General features: G+C 32.7%; 1 protein-coding gene across 1 annotated transcript in view; it reads left to right on the top strand.

Moving 5' to 3' along the window:
* LOC129224557 (kelch domain-containing protein 2-like) overlaps window positions 1-20,039 on the top strand; it is a 37,453-nt gene extending 17,414 nt beyond the window's left edge. The window contains exons 7-10 of the mRNA XM_054859396.1: window positions 2,602-2,714; window positions 3,624-3,784; window positions 9,752-9,804; window positions 15,765-20,039. Coding sequence (XP_054715371.1) covers window positions 2,602-2,714; window positions 3,624-3,784; window positions 9,752-9,804; window positions 15,765-15,891 — 454 coding nt within the window. The 3' untranslated portion in view covers window positions 15,892-20,039. The remainder of the gene's footprint in view (window positions 1-2,601; window positions 2,715-3,623; window positions 3,785-9,751; window positions 9,805-15,764) is intronic.
* The last annotated feature ends 4,034 nt before the right edge of the window (window positions 20,040-24,073 follow it).

Below are 24,073 nucleotides of genomic sequence, written 5' to 3'. Positions count from 1 at the left end.
ACAGCAGCCATTTTGTTTTGTCAATGTGTCAGTCAGTTAGTGGTACGACATATCACGCTACAGATGCCTTGCGTTTTATTTATTTTTTGCAAAATATTGGTTTTTGTGACGTTAATCTGCACAGACGCATTATAACTTGCTTTGGAAAATGGATATTACTCCAAAAAAGCGAACTAAAATCGTTACTTTGCATGAACACACATCCATGACTCAAAGAGACATTGCCAAGGAGTGTAATGTGAGTTTGGGAGCTGTCAATAAAACTTTAAAACAAAAAAGAGATACTGGGACGATTGAGGGGAACAAAAAAGGAAAATGTGAGAGAAAAAGAAAAACAACAGCAAGGGATAAAGCTTTTTTGATAAGGGAAAGTAAATTAAGCCCTAGGAAAACCAGCCAGGAACTTCAGCAAGATTTAGCACATGCTGGAGTTAATGTTCACGATTCAACCGTAAGAAAACACCTTATTGAAGGTGAAAAAATATCAATTAGACCTCAAAAGAAGCAGTCACTGACAGCTGCTATGATGAAAAAACGATTTGCTTGGGCAAAAAAATATGTTAACTGGACTGTTGACGACTGGAGGAAAGTTCTATTTTCAGGCGAGAGCCATTTTTTGGTACAAGGGCAACGATCTCGTTATGTCAGAAGAAGTGTCAATGAAAAACTCACAGCGGCACATGTTGATCAAACAGTTAAACATCCATCAAAGAAGATGTTTTGGGGCTGTTTTTCTTATAAAGGTGCCGGATGCCTTGTGCCAATCAAAGGTATGATGAACTCCCAAAAATATAGAGACTTTTTAGACCAGAGATTGAAAGTAGAACTCGAAAAAGTTGGTGTAAACAATGAAGCAATTTTTCAGCAAGACTCGGCTCTGTGTCACATGTCCAAGATCATGCAGAAACTTTTCAAGGAGAAACAAATTTCATGAATAGAATGGCCAGGAAATTCACCGGATATTAATCCTATAGAAAATTTGTGGGCTATAGTGAAAGCTAGGCTTCGCAAAATTGATTGCACCTCACAAACAAAATTGATAGAAGCTGTTATCCAGATATGGTTTCGAGATCAGCAAACATCAGAAAACTGTAAGAAACTTGTTGTTCCCATGCCAAAACATGTTCAAGATATTATTAAGGTCAAGGGAGGACACATTTCATTTTAAAATAATAAATATGTAATATTTTTTTGATTAAAGAAATATATAAACGATAAATGTGTTTTTTCATTTGTGTTCACATTAATTTGCACACTACTGCAATACCTTGAAATATAATTATCAAATTTTCAGTCAATTGTGTAAAATTTTGTTTTGGAAACATCCTTCTCTTTGTGTCTACAAATTGATAGACAACTAATGTCTTGCCCTTCAGTTATTTCTTCTCATCTTTAAAAAAGCGTTTTTTTTTTTTTTTTTTTTTCATTTCGACTGGTGATTTTTATTTATCTCTTTAGTGAAAAAATGTAGCCTCGTGATAATAAACTGCACAACAATTTTCATTATATACAAAAACTACAATATTTTAAATTTTTTTTAATTTCTTACAAACCCAATATTTGTTAGGCAAATTAATATGAACAATTTCATTTATAATAGATTTATACGTGGTTATTTCAGTTTCATCTGCGGAAAGATCAGGTTTTATTTTTTTCAAACAGGGAACATTTTTCTTAACTGTATAATTCCTGATGGACCTTTTCTTCGGTAATTTTTTAGTAAAGTAAAAAAGGTTTTCGCTGAGTAATCAAAATTCCCTCACCATTTATAATATGCTTAAAATGTGTTTCAATATAATGTTTTTAGAAATGCAGAGCACAAATTGATCAGAAACTTTATCTAACCTGGGAATCCATGAGTTTTACTTCTTTAGTTTTTCTTCATCTGCTGGAGCTTTAAAAAGCGAAACTTTTTCCTTGCATGTTTTGTACCCACCTTTGCACCCTGGTACGTAACAAGATGAAGCTTAACTACTAATGTTCAACTTTGATTCCTCCATTAAAAGCCTTAAACGCTGTTTCATGAAATATTCACAAAATAAAGGTAAAAAAGAGAAACACGGAACTGAATTGTAACAAAATCCCGGGTCTACTAATGTAAACGCCGCAAAATTGAACGTCCACCTAGACCGCACTGCCCTCTAGTGGTTTTCATGAAATTTGTCTTCAAGAATCGCGTGGAAAAAGCGCTGGTCGACACACTACTCTTTCTAGGCACTATAGTACTGATAATTGGATGCTTCACTTGCCAAATCGATTAACTCTACAAAACAAAAAGTAGAGAAAAGTGACGAAGAAGATAGCGTTATCTATTGGAGTGAATGGGCCCTCGTGTTACATTTTCTGCCATCACAGGACCAGAAATGTACCGAACCAAAACTTTAAAATAAATTCTCATGCTAAGCATTGATTAAGCACTATTAAAGCACTAATGAGGTTTTTTTTTAAAGTGGAGTTAATCGATTTGGCAACTGAAGCATGCAATTGCTATGACTTATCTACAGTTGTTTGGTATTTTAGTTTTGAGATATTAAATCTAGGATTAATTAATACTAATAATAATAATGTTTGAATGTAGTAATCCTCTTTTTATTATTTTAGATTTGATATCAAAGGCCCAATTCCTGAAGGAAGATCATGGCACAGCTTTACTGGACTTAATGAGAAGTGTTTGATATTATATGGTGGATTCAGTCAGACCAATGTTCCTTTAAGTAAGCTCATTACCTGAATTCATGTTATTATATGTATCATAACTATAGTTACAAGTTTGTTTCAGAAAAAAAATCGGGAAAATTTTGCGGGAGCAAGAATAGCATAAAATATACAATACCTGCTATAAAAGTCACGGTGTAAGTAACAAAGCGTATAATAGAACTATTTTCTTTGATTTTATATTGCATTGAAGTTTTTTAACTTAACGTATAGAATTTTGTTACAAAAAAATTTACTTTTTTTTTTGGTCTGTATTTTGTCAATCTAATCATTGTTTAATACATGTTTACATTTTGAAAACAATTGTTCAGCATCCATGCTTTTTGTTGGAACTGACACATATTGAGTTGCTACTTCGGGCATACAGGGATAATCTTTTGTCTTAGACTTCTAAAATTTAATGCATTGTCCACCTTCAACATACAATTCATAGATCATTTTGCTTTGTATGCAGGAAATTCATTCATCCAATTTTTTTTTTCTCAAACACAGAAATATTCTTAAAAATGGAAGTTAGTATAACTTTGATTTAGCGACAACTGATTTAACAATTACCACAATTTAATGATACATTCCACTGGTCTAGATTTAACTACATTAAATGTCTGTGCTCCTCGTATTTTAGTAACATGATTAGGTTATTCTTCAATTCTCGGAATTATCTGTTTAGTGACTTTCATTTTCCATCCATTCAGTATTTTCCTAAGATGCAGAAGATAGATGAAAATTACGACTGATTAATTTGTGATAGAAAATGGTTGAACAGCTTGTCAAAAATAGCTTGCACAATATAAACATGTGATTCTTTTTTAAACAGTCATGAAATAATATTGAATTTTAAATCTCATAATTTAGTTTCTCACTACAACATTTCCTTATTCTAGACTACTTTTATCATATTTTTTTAGGTGATTGTTGGATGTTTGACACAGTTGCAGTATTATGGCAGCAAGTTGAATTACCTTATGAGAAACCTCGATTATGGCATTCAGCATGCTTAAATACATTTGGTGAAGTAGTAATCTATGGTGGCTGTACTTCAAATATTTTAGACCTTGAAAGAACTCCAGTAAGTTGTGTGATTTATTTCATTGGTCTATTTTCTAATGTTTAGTCTACGATATATATTATAATATTTAATCTTGGCATTCAGTAATATTAAAAACTAGAAAATCACCTGTCAATGTATGAGGTGTGAGAATTGCTTCTTCATTTGAGTGAAGCAACTGCCTGTTAGGAGATATTTTGATCGTTGAAATTTTGGGCAATTCATTATTATGGGATGTGGCAGCTGTGCCAATCAAGCGAAACTGCGCCAATCGCCGATCCTGCACCAAACTGCTCCAAAAGACCTCTAAATGGACTTTTCTGCACGAAACTCTGGCAATCTTGCGCCAAAAGTGCGATTTTGCATGTAATGTTTCTTCACCATATTTGGCAGTTTTTTCAGATTATCATCAAGCATGTGCCTTTGGAGCTTGTTTTTACGATTTTTTTTTTTTTTTTTTTTGACTTAGTCCCGATTTTTAACGCATTTCGAAATCTGATTGCATTTGCTTTTGAAAAACTCGATCGTTTTAATTTATTATGTGATTCTGTTCCTTTGACTTCAAAAATTTTGTATTTACCATTATTTTCAACTATATATTTTGTTTTTAGAAGAAGAGGACTTGTAAGTTTCGTCTTCTTGCCACGCCCATTTGAAAATGTCAATCCAGTTGCATCCAAATTGATTTAAGCGAATACCATCTGTAAAATATAATATTGTTCACCAATTTTTAATCTTGGGTTTCTTAAGATTTTAGAACAGAAATTTGATCTTTAAATTAGGTTGTAGACACTTAAGATAGCAAAAATCTTGGAATTCTAATTAGTCCAGTCAATGAGTGGTCAAAACAGGGGCGTAGTGTGCATGGAATATGCAAAAATTTTTGACTTCAGAATATTGTTAGGAGTAGTTAGTAAGTAAACACACTGAAAGTCCCTGCCCCTAGGTGTTGAGCTGAAGGTGGGAGGGAGGGGGGAAGAAAATTTTGGGGTTTTCGAGAAAATGTCAGAAACGGTGGAAAAAATGCGTTCAAAATAAAAATTCAAGTTAAATTAACTTCCTGTGAAACTGTTTCTATACATATTTGTCAATTTTCCAATAATTTTCCGGGTATATGCCATGAAAAATCGACGATTTTCGGTAAAATTCCCTCTTTTTGTCAAACATTTGCTCCTAGTGCCTCCTTTGATCATTTTTCATGAAAATTGTCAATAACTATGTTGTAGAGCTTTAAATTTCCTCCAATCTGATATGCTACTTTGTTATATTTTATTCAACCTATCAAAATTTATAGAATTTCAAACATTCACTTTCATGGCAAAAAATGGAACAATTTGCCATTTACAAATTTCAAACTGACTCGAAAGGATCGCTCACTTCTTTCTTCAATGAATTCGACAATCCTGATGGACAATAAAGAAGTATTTTTGGATTACTACAACTCAAATGATGTTTAAGAAGGAGGGGGGTCCTGAAATTGGGACTTAGTGACAATTGGGAAGAAAAAAGTAAGAAGTGTGATATCAAGCATTTTTTAATACGAGTATGTTTATAAAAATTAGTTCATGAAAAACACTTTGTGACAAATGGGGAGGAGGTCAAAAATGTTGTAAAAAAGTGTAACATCTTTTATGGGCAGAAATCGGACGCAGATTTTCAGAACTACGTATCTGCAGTATGAATTAGTTCCATACCCATGGCATGATTTAACCAAAGTGAACTGAGGAAGTGCAGAAAGCAGCGCTTCCTCAGTAAGAAATTTGTTGGAAGTAATTAATAAGTAAACATACTGAAAGTCCCTGACCCTGTATGGGGGAGGGGAGTTAAAGGTGGGAAGGGAGAGCCAAATTTTGTGGGTTTTGATTATATCTCGGAAACGACAGGTAAAATCATGGGTGCAAGACCTTCCGTATTGGACAAAATTTCCGAGATGGAGATCAGAACGGAAAGAAATTTAACGACTTTCCTTCAGTTTTTACTTAAAAAAGAAAAATTGAGTGTTCAAAAAATATGCTTTAATATTACTGTACAGTTCCATAACCACGAATTTACATCGACGTTCTCTCGATTTTCCGCCATGGGCTTGTTTCGTTCATATGAACAAAATATTGGATGCAACTTGCCTTCGGATGAGAAGCTCTTAGACTCGCGCCATTTGACTTTTTTTAGGTTGCTTTGTTATTTCGAACTCACTGCATTGCAGACCGCGGAGTTGCTCATTATTCTCCTTGAATATTTAGCCTTTTCTCTTTCCATTTTCAATCATCCTTTCGTTTTTTTTTTCCATTTGCATTTTTTTTTCTGCAAAAAATGTTTTAAGAGTTGAATCTGAATCACCGATTGAGAGTGATTGCTGAAAGGATGAAATCATGAAATGTTTACGCCACAGCAAAGGGCGTCCACATACCAGGCAAAACATGAACTATCAGGGACTTAAAGATTTTAATGAAAATGGGAATTTTGAAAAGAATCCGGGGGGGGGGATTCCAAGCTGGTTTGAAACACTGAAGGGCAACTGTTCCTGCATTTTTGACATGTTTCTAGTAAAATATTCTAAGACTTAAGGAATTACTAAATTTCAATGTCTTTCAATCTAACGCTCGCTATAATGGAAATATGGGGGGAGGGAGAGAGAGAGAGAGGAAAGGAAACGAAAAAAATAAAGACAGCACGAATTTGCGAAAAAACGCTACTCTTGCAAAGACTAAGTCCGCAAATTAAGCCACGATAACGAGGTCCTAAAACGTTTGTACCTTGGACAATCTTAGAGGGGAGGGAGGGGGCTACTCAAGGGCTCCATAATAAAATATGGGAAAACTGAATTGAAAGTCACTTTTGAAGGTGAAGAGGAGGTGGAAGGGGGCTCTCTTTAGACGAAATTCCGAACCTGGAGTCGTAAAAGTGAACCTTTAGACCTTCTTGGGGTTCGGGGTCCCCCTTCCCCGAAAAAAATTCGAAGCTGCAGCATTCAGAACTCAGCTTTATGTAGTCTTAAGAAACGGGAATTCTAAGACTTTCTCTTAATAAATTTTAAAACTTAAATTCTTAAAACTTCAGTGATGAAAAGGGGGAGCCGCAAATTTAAGTCAAATTTAGTGAACTTAGGGGAAAGAGTTCGGGCGGGGGGGGGGACTCTCCCCCTAAAATGAAGTATTCAAATGCTATTTTGGTTATTTTTGAGTGAGTTGAGAGTTAGGGAATTCGGGGGTCTTTCTCGGAACATTTTCGAAATTGAAGCCTTAAAAGTTTGGGTTGTTTTTGGCGATGTGGGGAGAGGAGTTGCTCTTTCAATTGAAAAATAAATCTTAAACACAAACTTACACTGCCTTTAATAAACACAAAGAGAGGAGGGGCGGGTATTCCGCCGCCCCGAACGGAAATATTTCCGTTTCTGAAATTTTAAGAGCCCTGTTTTGGGCTATCTTTGGATGACTTAAGACGGAAGGGAATAGGAAGCTTCTTTCAAAAAGTTTCCAAAATTAAAGTATTAAAACTTTTAGGTGGTCATAAATCGTGTTTATAGGTAAGGGGGGTACTGTTCCTAGAAAAAGAATTTATAAACTGAAGCTTTAAAACTCAAATTTAGGATATTTGTGGTGAATTCATAAGAGGTTCGGGAGTTCTCTTCCGAAAATTTTTCGATGCTGAAATATTTAAAACACCATAAATAAACTATATTTGAGTGCCTTAAGAGGGATTTGATTGGGGGGGCCCTCCCTGGGGTATAGAATTCAGTTCCCCTATTGCTTTTTATAAATTAATGAATATTGGAAACTACCTCGTTTAAAAAATGTATCTATTTCATTGAAGTGGTTTTTTTATGGCTAACCGGCTATCTTATGAAAGAATTCTTTTTCAAATGAAGGCTGTGTGAGGGAATGGTGCCAGTTTGTTATAATAAGTCGCCCATACCCTTCCCCCACCTTTTCTTCTTTTCTGGTTTGTTGGCGCTACCTTGGGTAGACTTTCCGATCATAACTGAGTTATGTTGCAAAAGTGAAAATCTTATGTCCCTAGCGATTTTATTGCTGCAATAAAAATGTTTATGATAGGCAAAAAACTAATGGCGGGGAGCCCCGAACGCTTTTATCCCTAACATTATCCAACATCGTCTAAAATTGCGTTTTTGGAACTTCAATTTCGAAATATTGTAAGTAGAGTTCCTGAACTCCATCCCTTCGATAATGCATTCAAAAAGCGAATAAACGTTATGAAAGATGGAATAGGTACAATTTCGTTTTTAAAGCTTCAGTTTCGGGAGAGTCCAGAGCGCCCCCCCCCCTTTCTCTAATATTTTTTAAGGTTGTTCAATATTGTGATTTTGGGACTATCAGTTTGAAAAAATTAATGTGATAGAGTCCCTGAGCCCCTCCTTTGCCTAAACTTTACCATTTTGGCCTACCATTGCATTTTTTGGACTTCAATTTAGAAAAATTTCTGGGGGAGAGCCCCGAGATCCCCCGTTATTGGCGGTTTTTAGGTTTTTGGAATCACAATATCAAAACCCTTAAAAATTACAATTTAAACTAAGTTTATGCTGTTAGAAAAGTCAAAAGCTTAAAATTCAAAGCAAACAGATTCCAAAACTGGTATAGTTAAAATCTCAAACATTTATACACATAAATTTTTCTTTAAGCCACATGCTTGGGGGGGGGAGGGTAGAAAATATTTTCCGTCTTGAACACATCACCAAACTTGCACCCATGGGTAAAATGTGTTCTGAATAAAAATGAAAGTTAACTAAATTCATTGTGACATTGTTTTCATACATATCACATTTCCTGTGGCTTTTTAGGTATGCGTTCTTGAAAACCAATAATTTTCGAGGGAAAAAAATTATATCGTTCTTTTTGTCTCAGAGTGTCTGTGCCAAACAGGCGCTCAAAGGATCTTGTGCAACAATAATGTGACAAGGACCCTGACGGTTTTCTGGGTCTTGAAAGTTCAACGGCTGAACACTTGAACTGCGGATTCAAACCTGATACCAAAGAAATACGAAGCCAATGCCCAATCACGCAGACTGAGTAGAAAAAAAACTCGTTCTGGAAAAAAACTTGTTTTTCCCGAAAATTTCCATTTGTTTCTGACTGTTCCCATCTCTAATCATGATTACTTTACACCTTTAGTAAGAATATGTAGTCCATATGGTAAACCTAAACAATACCCTTAGAATGTAGATTATTCTTCTTGATGAAAATCTCTTCCTTCAACACAATGGCATTTTGATTCTTCGAAACTAGTGTTCTCCGTTTAGCGTTCCATTTTTCATTAAATTCCTGTCAACTATTTGGAGAACTCATTGGCAACTTTTTCTCTCAACTGTAGTTTTGTGTTCATTTATTTTATAGATACAGGTAGTTATTAAAATAATGGAAACACTGAGACAAGTGTGGTGTTGGGAATCGCTACTCTGCTATAAATGTTCAGTTAATAAAGGTGCCTTCTGGCTGTAATCACTCACACTGGTGAACCCAGATGGTGATTGAGTACTGTGGTCACTTTTGCTCTTATTGTTTGTTTTTTAGACATTACAATCCGCTTCAATACCTATCGGTTTCTTTTACTGAGCTTCTTTTTCTGTCCACTATTTTGCTTTGCTGAGTTTGTCTTACCGCGCTGTGTGTATGCTGTCATGACTTTAGATACTGTACCTCTAGAAACGCCAAAAAGTTGAGATGTTTCAGTTACACTTGCTCCAGCTAGACATGCTTCAACGATTTGACCTCTTTTAAAATTTAAGAGGTCCGACATTTCAAGTGCTTAAAAAAAATTCAAGACTTCCAGAACTTCAATTGAGCCACCATATACTACCTGAACATGTACATTGCTACTTATAAAAAAACAGACATCTAGTTTTATTCTTTATTACTTACAAAGTACAGTCAAAAATGTCACTTTTATTCACAGGTGTTTCCATTATTTTGATAACTTCCTGTATGTATATGTGTGTGTGTCATAAAGTTTATTAAAATATATGTTCTCTTCTAGCAACAAACAAGTGATATTTTTGCTATCCGATTAACCCCAAAAACATTGTATCGGTAAGTGTTGCTTCTTTTTTCCCTCCATTCCAAGATTTAAGCAAAACTTGTAGAATTAATTGAAGTTATCATTAATAAAGAGTTCAGATTGTTGGTTTATCTGATATTTTTGTTCCTTTCCTCATTGCATGACTATCATTAAAAAAAAACTTGACTGTGCTTTTTACACCGATTCAGAATTTGCAATCATTATTGCATTTGATTTTTTCCTAGAAAGAAAACTTTTTGATGACATGCAAATGAAAAATTCTTGCTGGAATTTATTAGTAAATCAGCTGGATTTAAAATGTTATCCTCTTTCAATAATTGCCATCTTGTATCATGTTTTAAATGAAAAGCTGCTTATCCATTTTATTAAATATGTTTGTTCAGAAAAGTGACTTACAGGGTGTCTGCTCGCCTGGAAAGTCAGGGAAAGTCATGGATTTCAACTAGGATCAAAAATGGTCATGGAAAGTCATGATTTTCTGCAAAAAATGCTCAAAAGTCATGAAAACTGACAACTGGTCATGGATTTTGAGTTCCAGAACATGCATATTTATCACGTTGTACAGATTAGGTGCAAAATTTAAGTATCTTAGCCGCTTCCTACGCTTTTACATGTCAGTCCTAATTTTTCACACTTCAAAATCCGATTGCACCTGCTTCTATAATATTCACTCGTTTTTCTTAACGATGTAATTCTTCCATTTGGACATTTATAATTATGTGTTTAGCATTATTTTTAACCCTCCTTATAAGTTGTGTAGTTGAGGACTTATAGACTAACTGGAAAAGTTTAAATTATTTGCATCTGTGTTGATTCAATAGACTCGTAAAAATTATCATTAATTTTGATCAGTGTCTTAAGTTAGAGAAGATTTTAGAAAATAAAATTGTTCTAAAAAAATTAAGGACTTTTAGGACAAGGATAAACTACAGAAATTAGGGAATTTTCAAGGGTAAAACTTTGAAAAGTCCGAAAATGTTGCAAAAATCACACATTCAGGTTATTTTCAATCTTTGTAGCCTTTTCTAAAATTTTTGCGGTAATCTCTGGTAAGTTAATTATTAAATACTTCAATTTAATATTTCATTAATTTATTTATTTATTTTTTTTGGGGGGGGGGACTATTGAGAACAAAAAGTAACTGTATGGCGCTATAAATTGGACAAAAATGAAACCAGTTTATCTGCTACAATGTTCTGCTGCGGTACTTAGCTAGCAATAAATCATTGTTTTTTAATTGTTTTTAGTGATATTTTTGCCTTGTTTTGATATTTTATGCCTGGTTTGTGAGGACGTGGTTATTCTTAATGGTTCTAAAATATCTTCTAACATGGATTATTCATAAACTGTAGATTTATTGGTTTTCTTTTTATATTTTGATTTGCAGTATTGGCATTTGTTGCACGTCCATTATTACTACAGTCATTTCATATCCTTTTCCATTTCTATTTTTAACTTTGATCTGTTAGTGTCTACTATCTTCCCTTTGTCACTGTAGGTGTTTATTTCTACACAGGAAGATTGCCTATTATTATTTGCACTGACTAATCTATTTGTTTTTGTGCTGATAATTTCCAAGTTCCCTTTTAAAAAGTGGCTAGAACATACTTGTATTATAGCAGATCGTAGTAATTTAGCAATATATACCACTGAGGGTCAGTTTCCCGAGTGGTTTACGTTGCAAAACATTTTCCTATCTCTCATTGTCACACTTGGATGACTAGGATAATTGTGAGTATCAGTGACAAGACAAAGTTTTCTTATGATGCCTTTTTCAGATTTATCAGAAAGATTAATGGTTAAACAAGAGTTTCTACAAATATAACAACTTGAGAGCTTTTCATTTTTGTTCAATAAGTTAAAATACACAAATGACATTTTTTTCCTTTGCTTAAAAATTTAACACACTGAACAATGGGCAATTGCCATTGTGTCCTATTTAGATTCTCTCGCCAGATGGTGTGTTGGTTACTTTCAATTCTCAATTTATTTGTTTTATTTAATATTAACTTAATTTATTGCTAGTCATAGAGTTGTTTTAGAAAACTACTAGTTTGTTATTAAAATGATAAGTTTTAGATTCATTATTTATTTATAAAATAAAATATTTATTTCAAAAAATCAAAAGAAAAAAAGAGAAATAAAAATGAAGCTTAAAAATTTCTCTGTTCACCACTAGTTTTCCATCATCATTGCTGCATTGCATGTATAAAGCGTCTTTTATTTTGAAAGCTCATTTTGCAATTGTAACTTTCTTTCAGTATTTTTAGTGATTGAAAAATTATTTTTTGGTTTCTAAATGTATGTCTTTGGAAGCGAAGTTAAGTTAAAACTCTAACTATTTCATGTGTATCAATAGTCATTGATGCTAGTGACATTTCACTTTAATTTGAATTTTTAGAAACATATGTCCAAAGCATAGATCAGATGGTTGAAATTTAGTTTTCACAAAACACTAATTGAGGTATTCTTGTGAAAAATTAATGTTTTTTTCTGAAAAAATTGCGTCCTGTGAGTCATGGAAAGTTACGAGTAGAGGTCCATAAATTTCAAAACTCAAAGTGTAACAGATACCCTGGACATGTCTTCACTAAATGTTCTGTGAACAGAATAACTGTGCACAGTACAGAAATACCAGGTGATCAGAAAATAAGTATACATGTGAAAAATTAATAACGCATGGGATAACGTATGTAAATATGTAAAAATTGATATACATGCTTGAAATTACATCTGGTTTTATTGTAATCATGGGAAAAAAAATATGTTGGTCATCACCTAATGACGTGCGCAAAAAATCTTTCAAATGACTAGCAGTCTGGAGTGGAACACCATCCTGCATAAAAACCCTGCACATATTTTTTTTCTTTTTTATCGTTACAATAAAACCCCATGTCATTTCAAGCATGTGTGTCAATTTTTACCTACCTACATACATTATTCTGTGTTTTATTAGTTTTTCAAATAGTATTAACTTTTCAATTGTTAGTTTTCAAATGTATGCTCATTTTCTGATCTCCCAGTACATAAAAAAGTAGCTGCCTTCTTGGGTAATGATTTAGTGATTGTGATTGCCTAATCAGTAAGATATTGAGCTCTTAACTGGAGAGCCCTGGGTTTGATGTCTGCTGAACTAGAGATCTGCCATGGTCACAAAATCCTCCAATTTCCCATTCCAAATCAGTGCATCTGGTTGTGCTGGATCAGTGGCTTTACTTTTCACCCCAGAGGCTCTCCTTACCTGTCACGGTTAGAACTTAAACGGCTTAACGAGTCTCTAAGGAGTGTGTATCTGGGGCTGCTTGGCTCCTGGTCTGGGTAAAAATACAACTTTCTTCTGGGCCATGTCCAACAATTACACCACTTGAAGTTTCAACAGTATTATGTAAGTCTCCATAGATTCTAATATTACCTTCTTTTTGTTTTCTTTCTAAAATTCATTGGGTGAAAAAAAAAAAGGTCATTGCAAAAAAATGTTAAAATAATATTGACCTGTAAAGCTATATGCAATATACCAGACAACCCGGTTATCACATCCAGAGACTGCAGTTATGTTTTTATTAGAACTCCTAAGTCTGGCAGGCAGCTGTTATTTCATACTGTTATGCTTGAATAGTCTAAGTTTTTATGCTTGAGTAAGTTTCCTGCTACATGAGGGTATAATTCATGCAACCTTCACATCCATACAAATATGCATGTATACAGTATAAATATAATTTATTCTTCTTTTTCAAACAAGTAATTTTGAATAAATCTATGATCTCTCCTGTAATAACCTGCTTGCAGGGCATAAGTGAGAATAATACTTTGAAAAGAGATCAATGCGTTTCATCTGTGGCATACATATTTGAAATAAAAGATTCTTTTTATTCACCAGAAAATCGTAGGGTAAAGTGGGGCATTTGTGACTGAAAAATCCATTGTTGATCTTTGATTATTTTTAACTGTAAAACTATTTACAGCAAAGTATTAAAATAAAAACTGTCAGGTGATGTACTATATATTTATGTAAATAATATGCTATTTGTGGATGCACTTTTGAATTATGGTTAAAAATGTTACTTTTTTTAAAAAGGATCTAAAAAGTCACATTTGCCCCGGGACTGGGGCATTAATAATTTTTTGAGGGGCATTTGTTATGACTGCCAATTATAGGTACTTATTTTGGTGCTTTATCATACAGGGTAATTGTGATGAAAAATTTACATTCTGAACTGCAAGTAGCTACATTCTTAGTTTTAATATGACAATAGGTTCTTGAGAAATTAAATTTTATTATGACGCACAAATTAGAACATTTTTCAAAATTAAAAATGATACATGAAAAAAGATGTTATAACCTACAATTTATAAAGGAAACAGTGCAAAAATGTCATTTTTGAATTTGTTAAGTTTTTTGTACATTAAAGAAATTACAGCATATGTTTTTGAGTCCAACGTGAATGGTCCAATTCCTATAATATTTAGTGGACCAGAAAATATAAATGGCTTATTAATTTCTGAGTTATCATCTCTTCTTGGCCATTGGAAAGTTTGGTTTTCAGCCTTGTGAAGAAACTTAAACACATATCCAGTTCCAGTTTTAATCTCTGACAAAACTCTCCAATATAATAACACTTTTCAAAATATACAGCATATTTCTCTAATTCGACATGATACTGAACTTTATTCAATTGTTGTTTGAGTCCATCTAAAGTCTATTCTTTTAAATCACCTAGTAAATTTAGTTGAGTTCCATGAACTTTGCCATCATCTTTATCAACAGAACTATTTTCATTTTGACTCTTTATCTCAGAGTAAGTTTCAAGTTTCCCTACTTCTTCATATTCTTCTAGTTCATCAATAATAAAGTCACTCACAGATATATCACCATCAATGTCCTTGTTCAACTCTCTGTTAAGTTCTTCTTCCAAATCTCCGTCTACTTCGTCACTATCAGAATCTACTTGATACACTTGAAGCTTTTTTTTTTTTCTGTTTACGTAGATTTAGAGCTTTAAGGTCACGTTCTTCCTTTTTAATTTGTCTTACAGCCTCTCTCTCTCTCTCTCTTTTCTTCTGTAATTTTTCATTTTCTTTCGCTTTATTTTTCTCTAGCCTCTCCGATTCTTTTGCTTTCTCTTTCTCCAGTTTTTCATTCTGTAATGCTTTCTTTTTTTCCTCTTCCGCTATTCGTTGTTCTAAATAAGATTAACTTGTTAGTGTTGTTGACAAATCTATTCAAGGACATTTAGTAGCTGTCAATAAAGGCTGTTGGGTAACAGTTTGAAGTAATATATCTTCAAATGAGCATCTTGTTTCACATTGGCTAAGTCTTATGAATTTAATAAATAAAAGATAATACTTTATAATAACAGCAATACATTTGAAACTTACAAACCAAAGATCTAAGTGATGTTTAAAAACATGCTTCAAAAGAACACCAACTGGTAGCCATATTGTAGTCACTTTTGCCCCACACTTGTCATCACTATTGCCCCCACCGCATTTTGAAGGGGCATAAGTGATTTCCCTTAAAATAGCTGTTGTAAGTGTTATAAAATATATATTATTATAAATTTATAATGTAAAACTTCATATAAAATAGCGCAGTACAAAAATTATATTTTTAGAACAAAAATTAATTAGTGAAAACCTTTGTAGATTATCAACAAACCTGAAATCCATGTTCAAAAGTAATGTAATAGGAAAACTCCATCCATTAAAAAGTATAATGTAAATGCATCTCAAATACTTTTGAGTGTTATATAAGACATTTTAAGGTATAAGACTGAGGTAATTTCATACAGTAAATAATAATATCACAGGAGTGATAAACCCTGGTCACATTTGCCCCAAATCACAATTGCCCCACCTTACCCTATCATCAGTGAGCATTGAAATTTTCATAAGTTCTCACGTAAAGGCAGAATGTGTAAAGTATTATTATTGTAAATATATTGTTCTAATGTTTTTTCCACTTTTTTTTTAGGTTATGTGTTGATAAAGCTTTAAGTTTGCCTGAGTTAAAACCTCTGTTGTCTTCTCTTCCACAAAATATTCAAAATATAATCCAAGTTTTGAGTACTGATCCAAGAAGTAATTTAGAAGGCTCTTGAAAAGAGTTGAACGTGATTAATCTTCAAAGAAATTATGCGCTTTACATTTTTGTAATGTTGTTTTGTAATTCATTCATCAACATGACATTGTTGGCATAGTAGGAAGAAACTGTTAATTGAATTAAAATATTTTTGAAAAAAAATGGAACCAACTTCAAAACTGCACCTAGAAATTGCTCTAAAAAGTAAAAAAATATTTTGATCTTTGCACACCATCTATAACACTTTTGTAATTGGCACAAAAACAAAATGTGAAATCATGTGTAACCATACTTTGTTCATACTTTAAAAAACCACTCAAAATTGGCTACAAAACATGTATGCAGTTTCACAAATATGCTATCATCAATGTATATTGTATGTGAGTGGTACAGCAAATTTCCTTGGTCGTTTACATTTACAGTTGATTGAATTATTTCAACGAATTATTTTATCTATCCTTTTTCCTCCAACTTCAAAAAACATGTTTAAATGTATTGTTCATGGTGTTCAAAGAATAAGATAATTGTTGAATTTTTAATGCAGTTTGAAAGTCGGTTCTATTTTGTAACAAAAATATTTTTATTTCATTATTTTTAGTGCAGATGCCTTACAGAAATAGTACGATGTTACCATCACAAAACTTCTTTTTTTCATATACATTCGAACTTCGTTAATGCAACCATGGTTAATACAAAATTATGGCTAAAACTAACATTTTGTTTATTAAGTTTGGTTTACTATTGAATCACATTAAAAATTCCACGGATATTATGTGCAACAAAAAGAAAATTTCGGTTAAGACGAGCAAAACTTCTGACCTCTCCACGGAAAAATTTCCGGATTGAATACTTTTTTTTTTTTTTCTGATACTTTGTGTCATTGCAGAAAGCTCACCATGCATTTCTAATCCTTTGAATAGTGTCTTACCCATTTTTAGTTATCAAGTGGTTACAGCTATTCTACCTTTTCTACCCTATGGCACTGAGAATTTTAACTGACAATGACTGGGGTCAATACAGCTTCTTACTTATTACTTTATCATTGTCTCCCCCCCCCCCCAAACCATTGAGGACAGCATTAGACTAGGCTATTGTTACATCTAAGGCATTTCTCCCACAATTGCTATTCTGAGAATGAAGGGGTTGAAACTCATCAGGGAAACTCATACTGTTGCTGTTTACATTTACTTAGGAATAAAACAGTCCATCTTTTCCTTTCGGTATTACCACTTGTCCCTCCCCCACCCCCCTTCATTATCACCTTTCTTCGAATAGATTCAAAGAATGGAACAAAAAGTAAGGATACTGTTCTGTAAAATGTTATTTGCTTGAAACGATATTTTTAACACAAATGTCTGTGTGAGAAAGTACTAATTTTTAAAAGCTTCCCTGTTTTTCAAATGTAACTATTGTTTTCCATCCTGTATATATACTGTATTCAGTTGTATATTTAGAGAATTTTTATATGTATTACTTAAAAGAGAAATAAAGTATTTGAAAAATCCCTTTTCATACAACAATAACACATTAGTTTGTAGAGTCCCTCTCAAGGTGCAGATTTTGCATCATACATTTCAGTAAAAGTGTTGATTCACCGCAATCTGCACCATGACCCCCCCCCCCCACGTGGTTGCCCGTGTCAGACCTGCCGTATGATTTAGCTAGCCTGTGGTCAGTTTATCCCAGAGTACTCAAACCTAAGCTGGATAATTGTCTTGATTTTAAAAAGAAAAAGGCAAATCTTGCAATTTTCTAATTTTAAAATCCTGACACTCTGTGAACTACTACGTTGAAGCTTTTTTGGGTTAGAAAGTGCCAATTTGCCCTTGAATGAAAGTCCCCTCCCCCCCCCCCCCCCCTCCCTTCCATTTTTTTTTTTTTTTTTTCTTTTTGCAAATTATTTTTTGTTTTAGACTTTCTGTAAAATATAATTTTATTGAGCCTATCATTCTTGTTTTTCTTATTGTAAAATGTTGTAAAATAACTAGATTATGATGTTTAGAACATAAATTGTTTTGAAACCTCTTAGCTTTATGTAAAAAGAAATTTTATCCATGAATTAAAAAATTAAAGGGTATTGGACTTTCATCTGATCTTTCATCAATCCAAAAACTCCTCATTTGTAGTTATATTATTATTCATTCCATCAAAGGGGGGGAGGAAAATTGTAAGGTATTACATTAAATTGCCACTTGAGCCCCATCTTTCATAGTAAGTGGGAATTAAGGCATAAGACAGTGGCTCCTATGAAAGTGAACCCCCGTCCACCTCCAAGAGGCAAAAATCTTGACTTTGAAAATTGTATCAAATATAATTTTATTGAGCCTATCTTTTTTCTTTTTTTATTTTCTTATTGAAAAATGCTGTGAAATAACTAGATTATGATGTTTAGAACATAAACTGTTTTGAAACCTCTTAGTTTTATATAAAAAGAAATTTTATTCATGAAATAAAATATTAAAGGTCATTGGACTTTCATCGGATCTTTCATCAATCCAAACTCACCATTCATAGTTATATTATTATTTATTCCATCAAGTAAAAATTGTAAGGTATGGTAGTAAATTGCCACTTGAGCCCCTCTTTGGTAGTAAGTGGGAATTAAGGCATAAAGTGGCTCCTGTGAAAGTGAAACCCCCCAAGAGGCATTAGTCTTGACTTTGAAAATTGTGTCAAATATAATTTTACTGCACCTATAATTTTTGTTTTTCTTATTGTAAAATGCTCTGAAATAACTAGAGTATGATGTTTAGAACATAAATTGTTTTGAAACCTCTTAGTTTTATATAAAAAGAAAGTTCATTCATGAAAGAAAACACTAAAGGGTATTGGATTTTCATTGGATCTTTCCTCAATCCCAACTCATCATTCATGGTTATATTATTATTCATTCCATCAAGGGGGAAAAAAAGGAAAATTGTAAGGTACTGTAGTAAATTGCCACTTGAGCTCCTCTTTTGTAGTGAGTGGGAATTAAGGCATAAGGCAGTGACTCCAATGAAAGTGAGACACCCCAAGAGGCAAAAGTCTGACTTAGGCCTTAGTTAACAGATGGCAGCACCATCTATCAACATTTCTGTTAGCTTCATTCTATAAAAACAGTTGCAGCGATAGGTGCAGAACCAAGTCTGATCCCTAATCCACTACGCTACCCCACATCTTAAACAGCTTTGAATTTCTTTTTATCACCATGATTTTCAGGAGAAATATACAAAGTAAAGAAAAAAAATTATTCATTTTCTTGAATTGGGAAAAAACAAGTTTTATCATATATTCAACAGCAGCTCATATCTAGAAATGTGTATAAGCCAAGAATGAGTTCCACACAGAATCTTATAATCCCTTGAAGATAGGTATTTAAAGCTCACTATCATAAAAGATTTAAATGACTGATATTGCCACATTAAACAAAAGCAAAGTAAGCAACTACAATTTGTTAAAAGCCATGAGGAAATTTCCATCATTGAGCTTTGAATTTACTACAATTATTGTTCTACCAGAAAAAATCCTTGATTTAAAATTCTACGACGTTCAAAATATGTAAAGGGGGTGGGGGATCTATCTCTCTCGTTTTCATCCAAATATTATTGAATTCTTGTGAAAAGTTTGCTTATGAAAAAGAACAAAATTGAATTTGTAGCAACTCCATGCTGCTAACTAATTTTGCTGGATTTCATGAATTCATCGAAAATTTTTAATCCTATTTAAAAGTGGATAAAGAGGCACACTTTCTCGTGTATTGCTGGTAAAACTTCAATTATTTCCATTTATAAATTCATTTATTTGCAAAAATCTAAGATTTTACTGTGGCAATTTTACACATGTTTGGCTCACAATTACCTCATATATCATATTGCGTGATAAGGAGCTTTTTATTTCTTTCTTTCAATTTTTCCCCTGTGTTTATTGTTGTTTTCAATATTTCAACATTTATGAGAGAAAATACCTAGTTTATTCAAAAAATTAATTGTTGATTGGTTATATCTTACATTTTGTTCCAATTACTTTCTAATGTTCTTTACTTTGCTATTATGTGTTCTACTTTTCTTGCTGCAACAGTCATGAATAGCATTGGATAGTTATGTGATATGTTTAAATTTTGTAAGATTTTATAATTTTTCAGACACTTGTGTGTTGTCATTGATAAAAAAGGACTTAATAAAATGAGCCGTATAATTTGTGTCTTGCATTTGTTTTAGTGTGCTTTTGCTGAAATTTTTCCATAAAATAATAGCTACTCCTCTGTGAGTATGTAGTGTTCGTAAAAATAAAAAAAGAAATTACTATAAGCAGGGTGGCCGCTTACTCTATAGACGGGAATTCTTGGATCATTTTGAAATATACCACTGAAAACCAAGGAAATGTACCATTTGCTGCGATTGTGAGCCCGTGATTTTCCACAAATATGCCTTTGAGTGCAACACTGAGGCTTAAATATCGTATGTACTAGAGATGCGCCGATAAGCAAATTGGCCAATTACTGATTAATCGCTGTTGATAATTGATAAGAGCTGATTAATCATCATAATGATTACTTTTTTCTAATTTTGACTTTGGAAATTGTTATTACTTTATTTCTGCATGGGTGCCCCACCAAAAAGGGTGGAAATACCCCCTAACCCCCCCCCCCCCTCCCAGGTATGTACCCTTAATTTCTGAGGGATTATTTATTTTTCCCTTTCCTACTTTTCCAAAAACATTTTTTTTAATTTCATCCATACTAATAATATAAAGCTGAAGAGTTTGTTTATTCGTTTGAACGCGCCAATCTGAAGAACTACTGGTTTAAATTAAAAAATTATTTTTGTGTTCAATCGTCCATTTATTGAGGAAGGCTGTAGGCCAGGTGTTGCCAAACTGGGTGCCGCGATGTGTACATAATATCAATGTATATAAGTTATGTGAATTTTCCAAATAAGGTCATATAGACCAATAAGGCCATTCCCCCGTTTTTTGATCGTAGCATACTAAAAATTCAGCAGATTGTGACCCAGAGTTTTCCTCATTATGGCCCATGTTCTGAAAGAGACCAAATCGCTTTTCGTTGCTAAAATTGCTGAAAAACGCAATTGAAACTTAAATTTTCACTTATCTTTATTTTTTCTTAGTATCTGTGAATCATTTAATAACTATGCAAAAGTCTATAATAAGGAAATGAGATATTAGGTTTGAAATCTTAGGATAGCCTTGCACTTATGCACGTACTTCAACTAACAGAAATTGATTAATTTACCATGAGAAAATTCTAAAAACAGGGTTCGTACGCTCCGGGAATTCCGGGAAAACCGGGAATTGTCAGGGAAAATGACACTGGCAAAAATGTCAGGGAAAAGTCAGGGAGTTTTCAAATTTTGTCCTCCAAAAATTTTTTTTTCCCAAGGAATTAACTACCATGAGATCTAGTCTTCGTTTTTATTGTGATTTCACGAAAAAAATTGTAAATTTTTATCTAAACCGACGCTGGCACTTAAAAACTGGGATCGAGAAATGAAAGTTTTTTTTTTTTCACAACGAAAAATGCGCCAAAAGATCGAAGATTTTCTTGCATGGAGTCAGTGAGGGGAACGCATTTCTTTCTACTGCCTAAAGTTTTAGATGGGTTGCCACAACATTCTATTCGGTTCAGGGTTCGTACGCTCCGGGAAAACTTGGAATTATCATGGAAAATGACATAGTCAAAAATGTCAGGGAATTTTCCAAATGTGTCCCCAAAATTTTTTTTTTCCCCAATTTTTCCCCAGGGAATTTGGTTTTATGAGATCTAATCTTCATTTTTATCGATGTATTTAAAAAAAATTGTAACAATTTTAAAGCAATGAAAAAAGTGGCGACCCAAAAAATCTTCAGCAGCCGCCATTTTTGGCTCTCAGTAGTTCCCAAGGGGAAAAAAATCAGGTGAACAGCAATTATGTACAAACTCAAAAGGAGAGAAGACAATTTACTGCTTCGGAAGCACAACCTGTAGATGGGAAGATCGATCGGGGAAAATAGTTTTTTTTTTTTTTTTTTGATCGGAAAATCATTTCAGCTACGTGTGAAACGCAGTCGCCATCTTTGGTCATTCACAAGATAGATGTAGATACGATCCTAAAATGCCTAAGCTTCTAAAAACAAAGCAGAATTGGATGTTTTCTTTAATTGAAAACTGATGAAAATAACAAAAAATGGTCTACAAATTGTTTTTCTATTGTTATTTAAAATAATTTTCTTGAGAAATAAAAAATTTTGTTCTTAAAATTTAATCTTATCCTCACTGCCTCGGACGCAAATGTGATAAAAACTTTTCAATGAATTGTAGTTTCATGAAGATTAATTATTGTTTAATTGTCTTCATGTGACAAATTAAAAAAGTTATTTCTTATTTTTGGGCATAGCCGCCATATTTGGTCATTCCCAAGATGGAAGTACACAAGACTTTTTAAGTGCCTAAGTTCCCGAAAACGGCATTGGATGTTAATTGCAATGCAAACTATTGAAAACAACACAAATTGTGCCTTTTTTTTCCGGATAATTTGTAATTATTTTCTGGAAAAATTCAAAATTTAATCTTTATAACATTTTTTTGTTTTAATTGATTTAGACTCTTAATGTGCTAAATACTGACTATTTTGCTTTTATTGTATCCTTTTAAGGATTATTAATTATTTATTACTACTTTTATACTACAAATCCAAAAATCTACATATTATTTTAAATTTTTCACTTTGTCGCAATATTTGATCGTTTGCACAATGGAAATAGACTTAAACTTCCAGAAACAGAATTGGATGTTTATATCAATGAGTAACATTGAAAATAACATTAAAATGTGCAAAAAGTTGTGAATTTTTGAAAATTAACTAATACTTTCTGGAAAAGAAAATTTGAAATTTTAATGTAAGCGTCCTTTAATATGTGAAAAAAAAAAAAAAAAAAGATTATTGGCATTGGCCTATGATCGGCGGATGTTGATTTTTGTTACTATGCATTACATGGTATGCCAATTGATGCAACAAGTTAACCATATTTATACTAAAATTTAGCTTTGCGTTTTGCTCAATATGTTTTGTGTAACCTACTTATAAGAAAATAAAAAGTATTGTAAACCAAAAGCGGATGCTAAAAGGTTGCTGCAGGACTACAGCAAAACGCTATAATATTACGCGTGACATCAAAAAAACCCTAAAATAAGTTGAAAGTACTGTTTTCAACAAATAGTAAACAAATTAAAACAATTTTGAACAAAATGTTTAAAAAAAACTTAAAATTTTGACAGAGAAAACAAAGGAAAAAAATCTAAGTTTTTTTTTTTTTTTTTTAATCTAAGGGGAGAAGTTTCAGTTCTTCTGCATTGCTACTTTAAACAATTTTAATTATTTTGAAAATATTACTATTTAAACTTAAATTTTTAATGAAGCGAGTAACCTGGAATTTTCTAAAAAAACAACCTGGAAAACCTGGAAAAGTCAGGGAACTTTTTTTAACCAAAAGTGTATGAACCCTGAAAAAAGGGTGCCGCAAGTAGAAAAAGTTTGAGAACCCCTGCTATAGGCTGTAATTTACATTGATATTTTAATTTTTTTTTAAAAAGTTATTCAATGTTTTATTGTGATTTTTATCAGTTTTTAGTACTTTTTACCCCCAGACCCCCAACTAATACCGCCAGAAAAAAAAGGTTTTTGCAGATAAAATGTCTTATATTTTTAATGAATTAAAAAAAAAAAAAAACTTTTTTTTGCATGTTATCTTGGGCTTAAGTTTTTCTAAACTTATCCCGCAAAAAGTATAAACGCTCTTTTCTAAAATCTACTACTTATGTAATTCGCAACTCCAACGAACTATAGGGGGCACTGAAGTCACTGTCTAATGGCGGAATTGAAAACTAAAACAAACGCACATGGTAACGAAGAAAATGCTAAAAGTGTTGTGATTTTTGTTCGTACGTATGATTGTTTCGCTTTATTCTTTTTAAATTAATTTTCAAAGTCTTGTTGATATTCTGACCCACGTAGAAAGAAATGAGAATTCAAGAAGCATTACTAAACGTCAAACATTAATGCAAAGTACGTAGTTCTAAGCAGCCATTTTCACGATGTTGAATTCGATATTTATCAAATCTTGATAAAACTAAATAATAATTGTGGCCTGACAAGAATAACAATTAATGCTAGAAAATTTAATATGACATTACAAATTATTACCAAAAGAAGATGATATTTCTT

This window comes from Uloborus diversus, chromosome 1, assembly GCF_026930045.1.
Source record: "Uloborus diversus isolate 005 chromosome 1, Udiv.v.3.1, whole genome shotgun sequence".
Classification (NCBI taxonomy): Eukaryota; Metazoa; Arthropoda; class Arachnida; order Araneae; family Uloboridae; genus Uloborus; species Uloborus diversus.
Note: the sequence above shows the minus strand (reverse complement) of the source record. Positions and strands in the feature narration are given on the sequence as shown.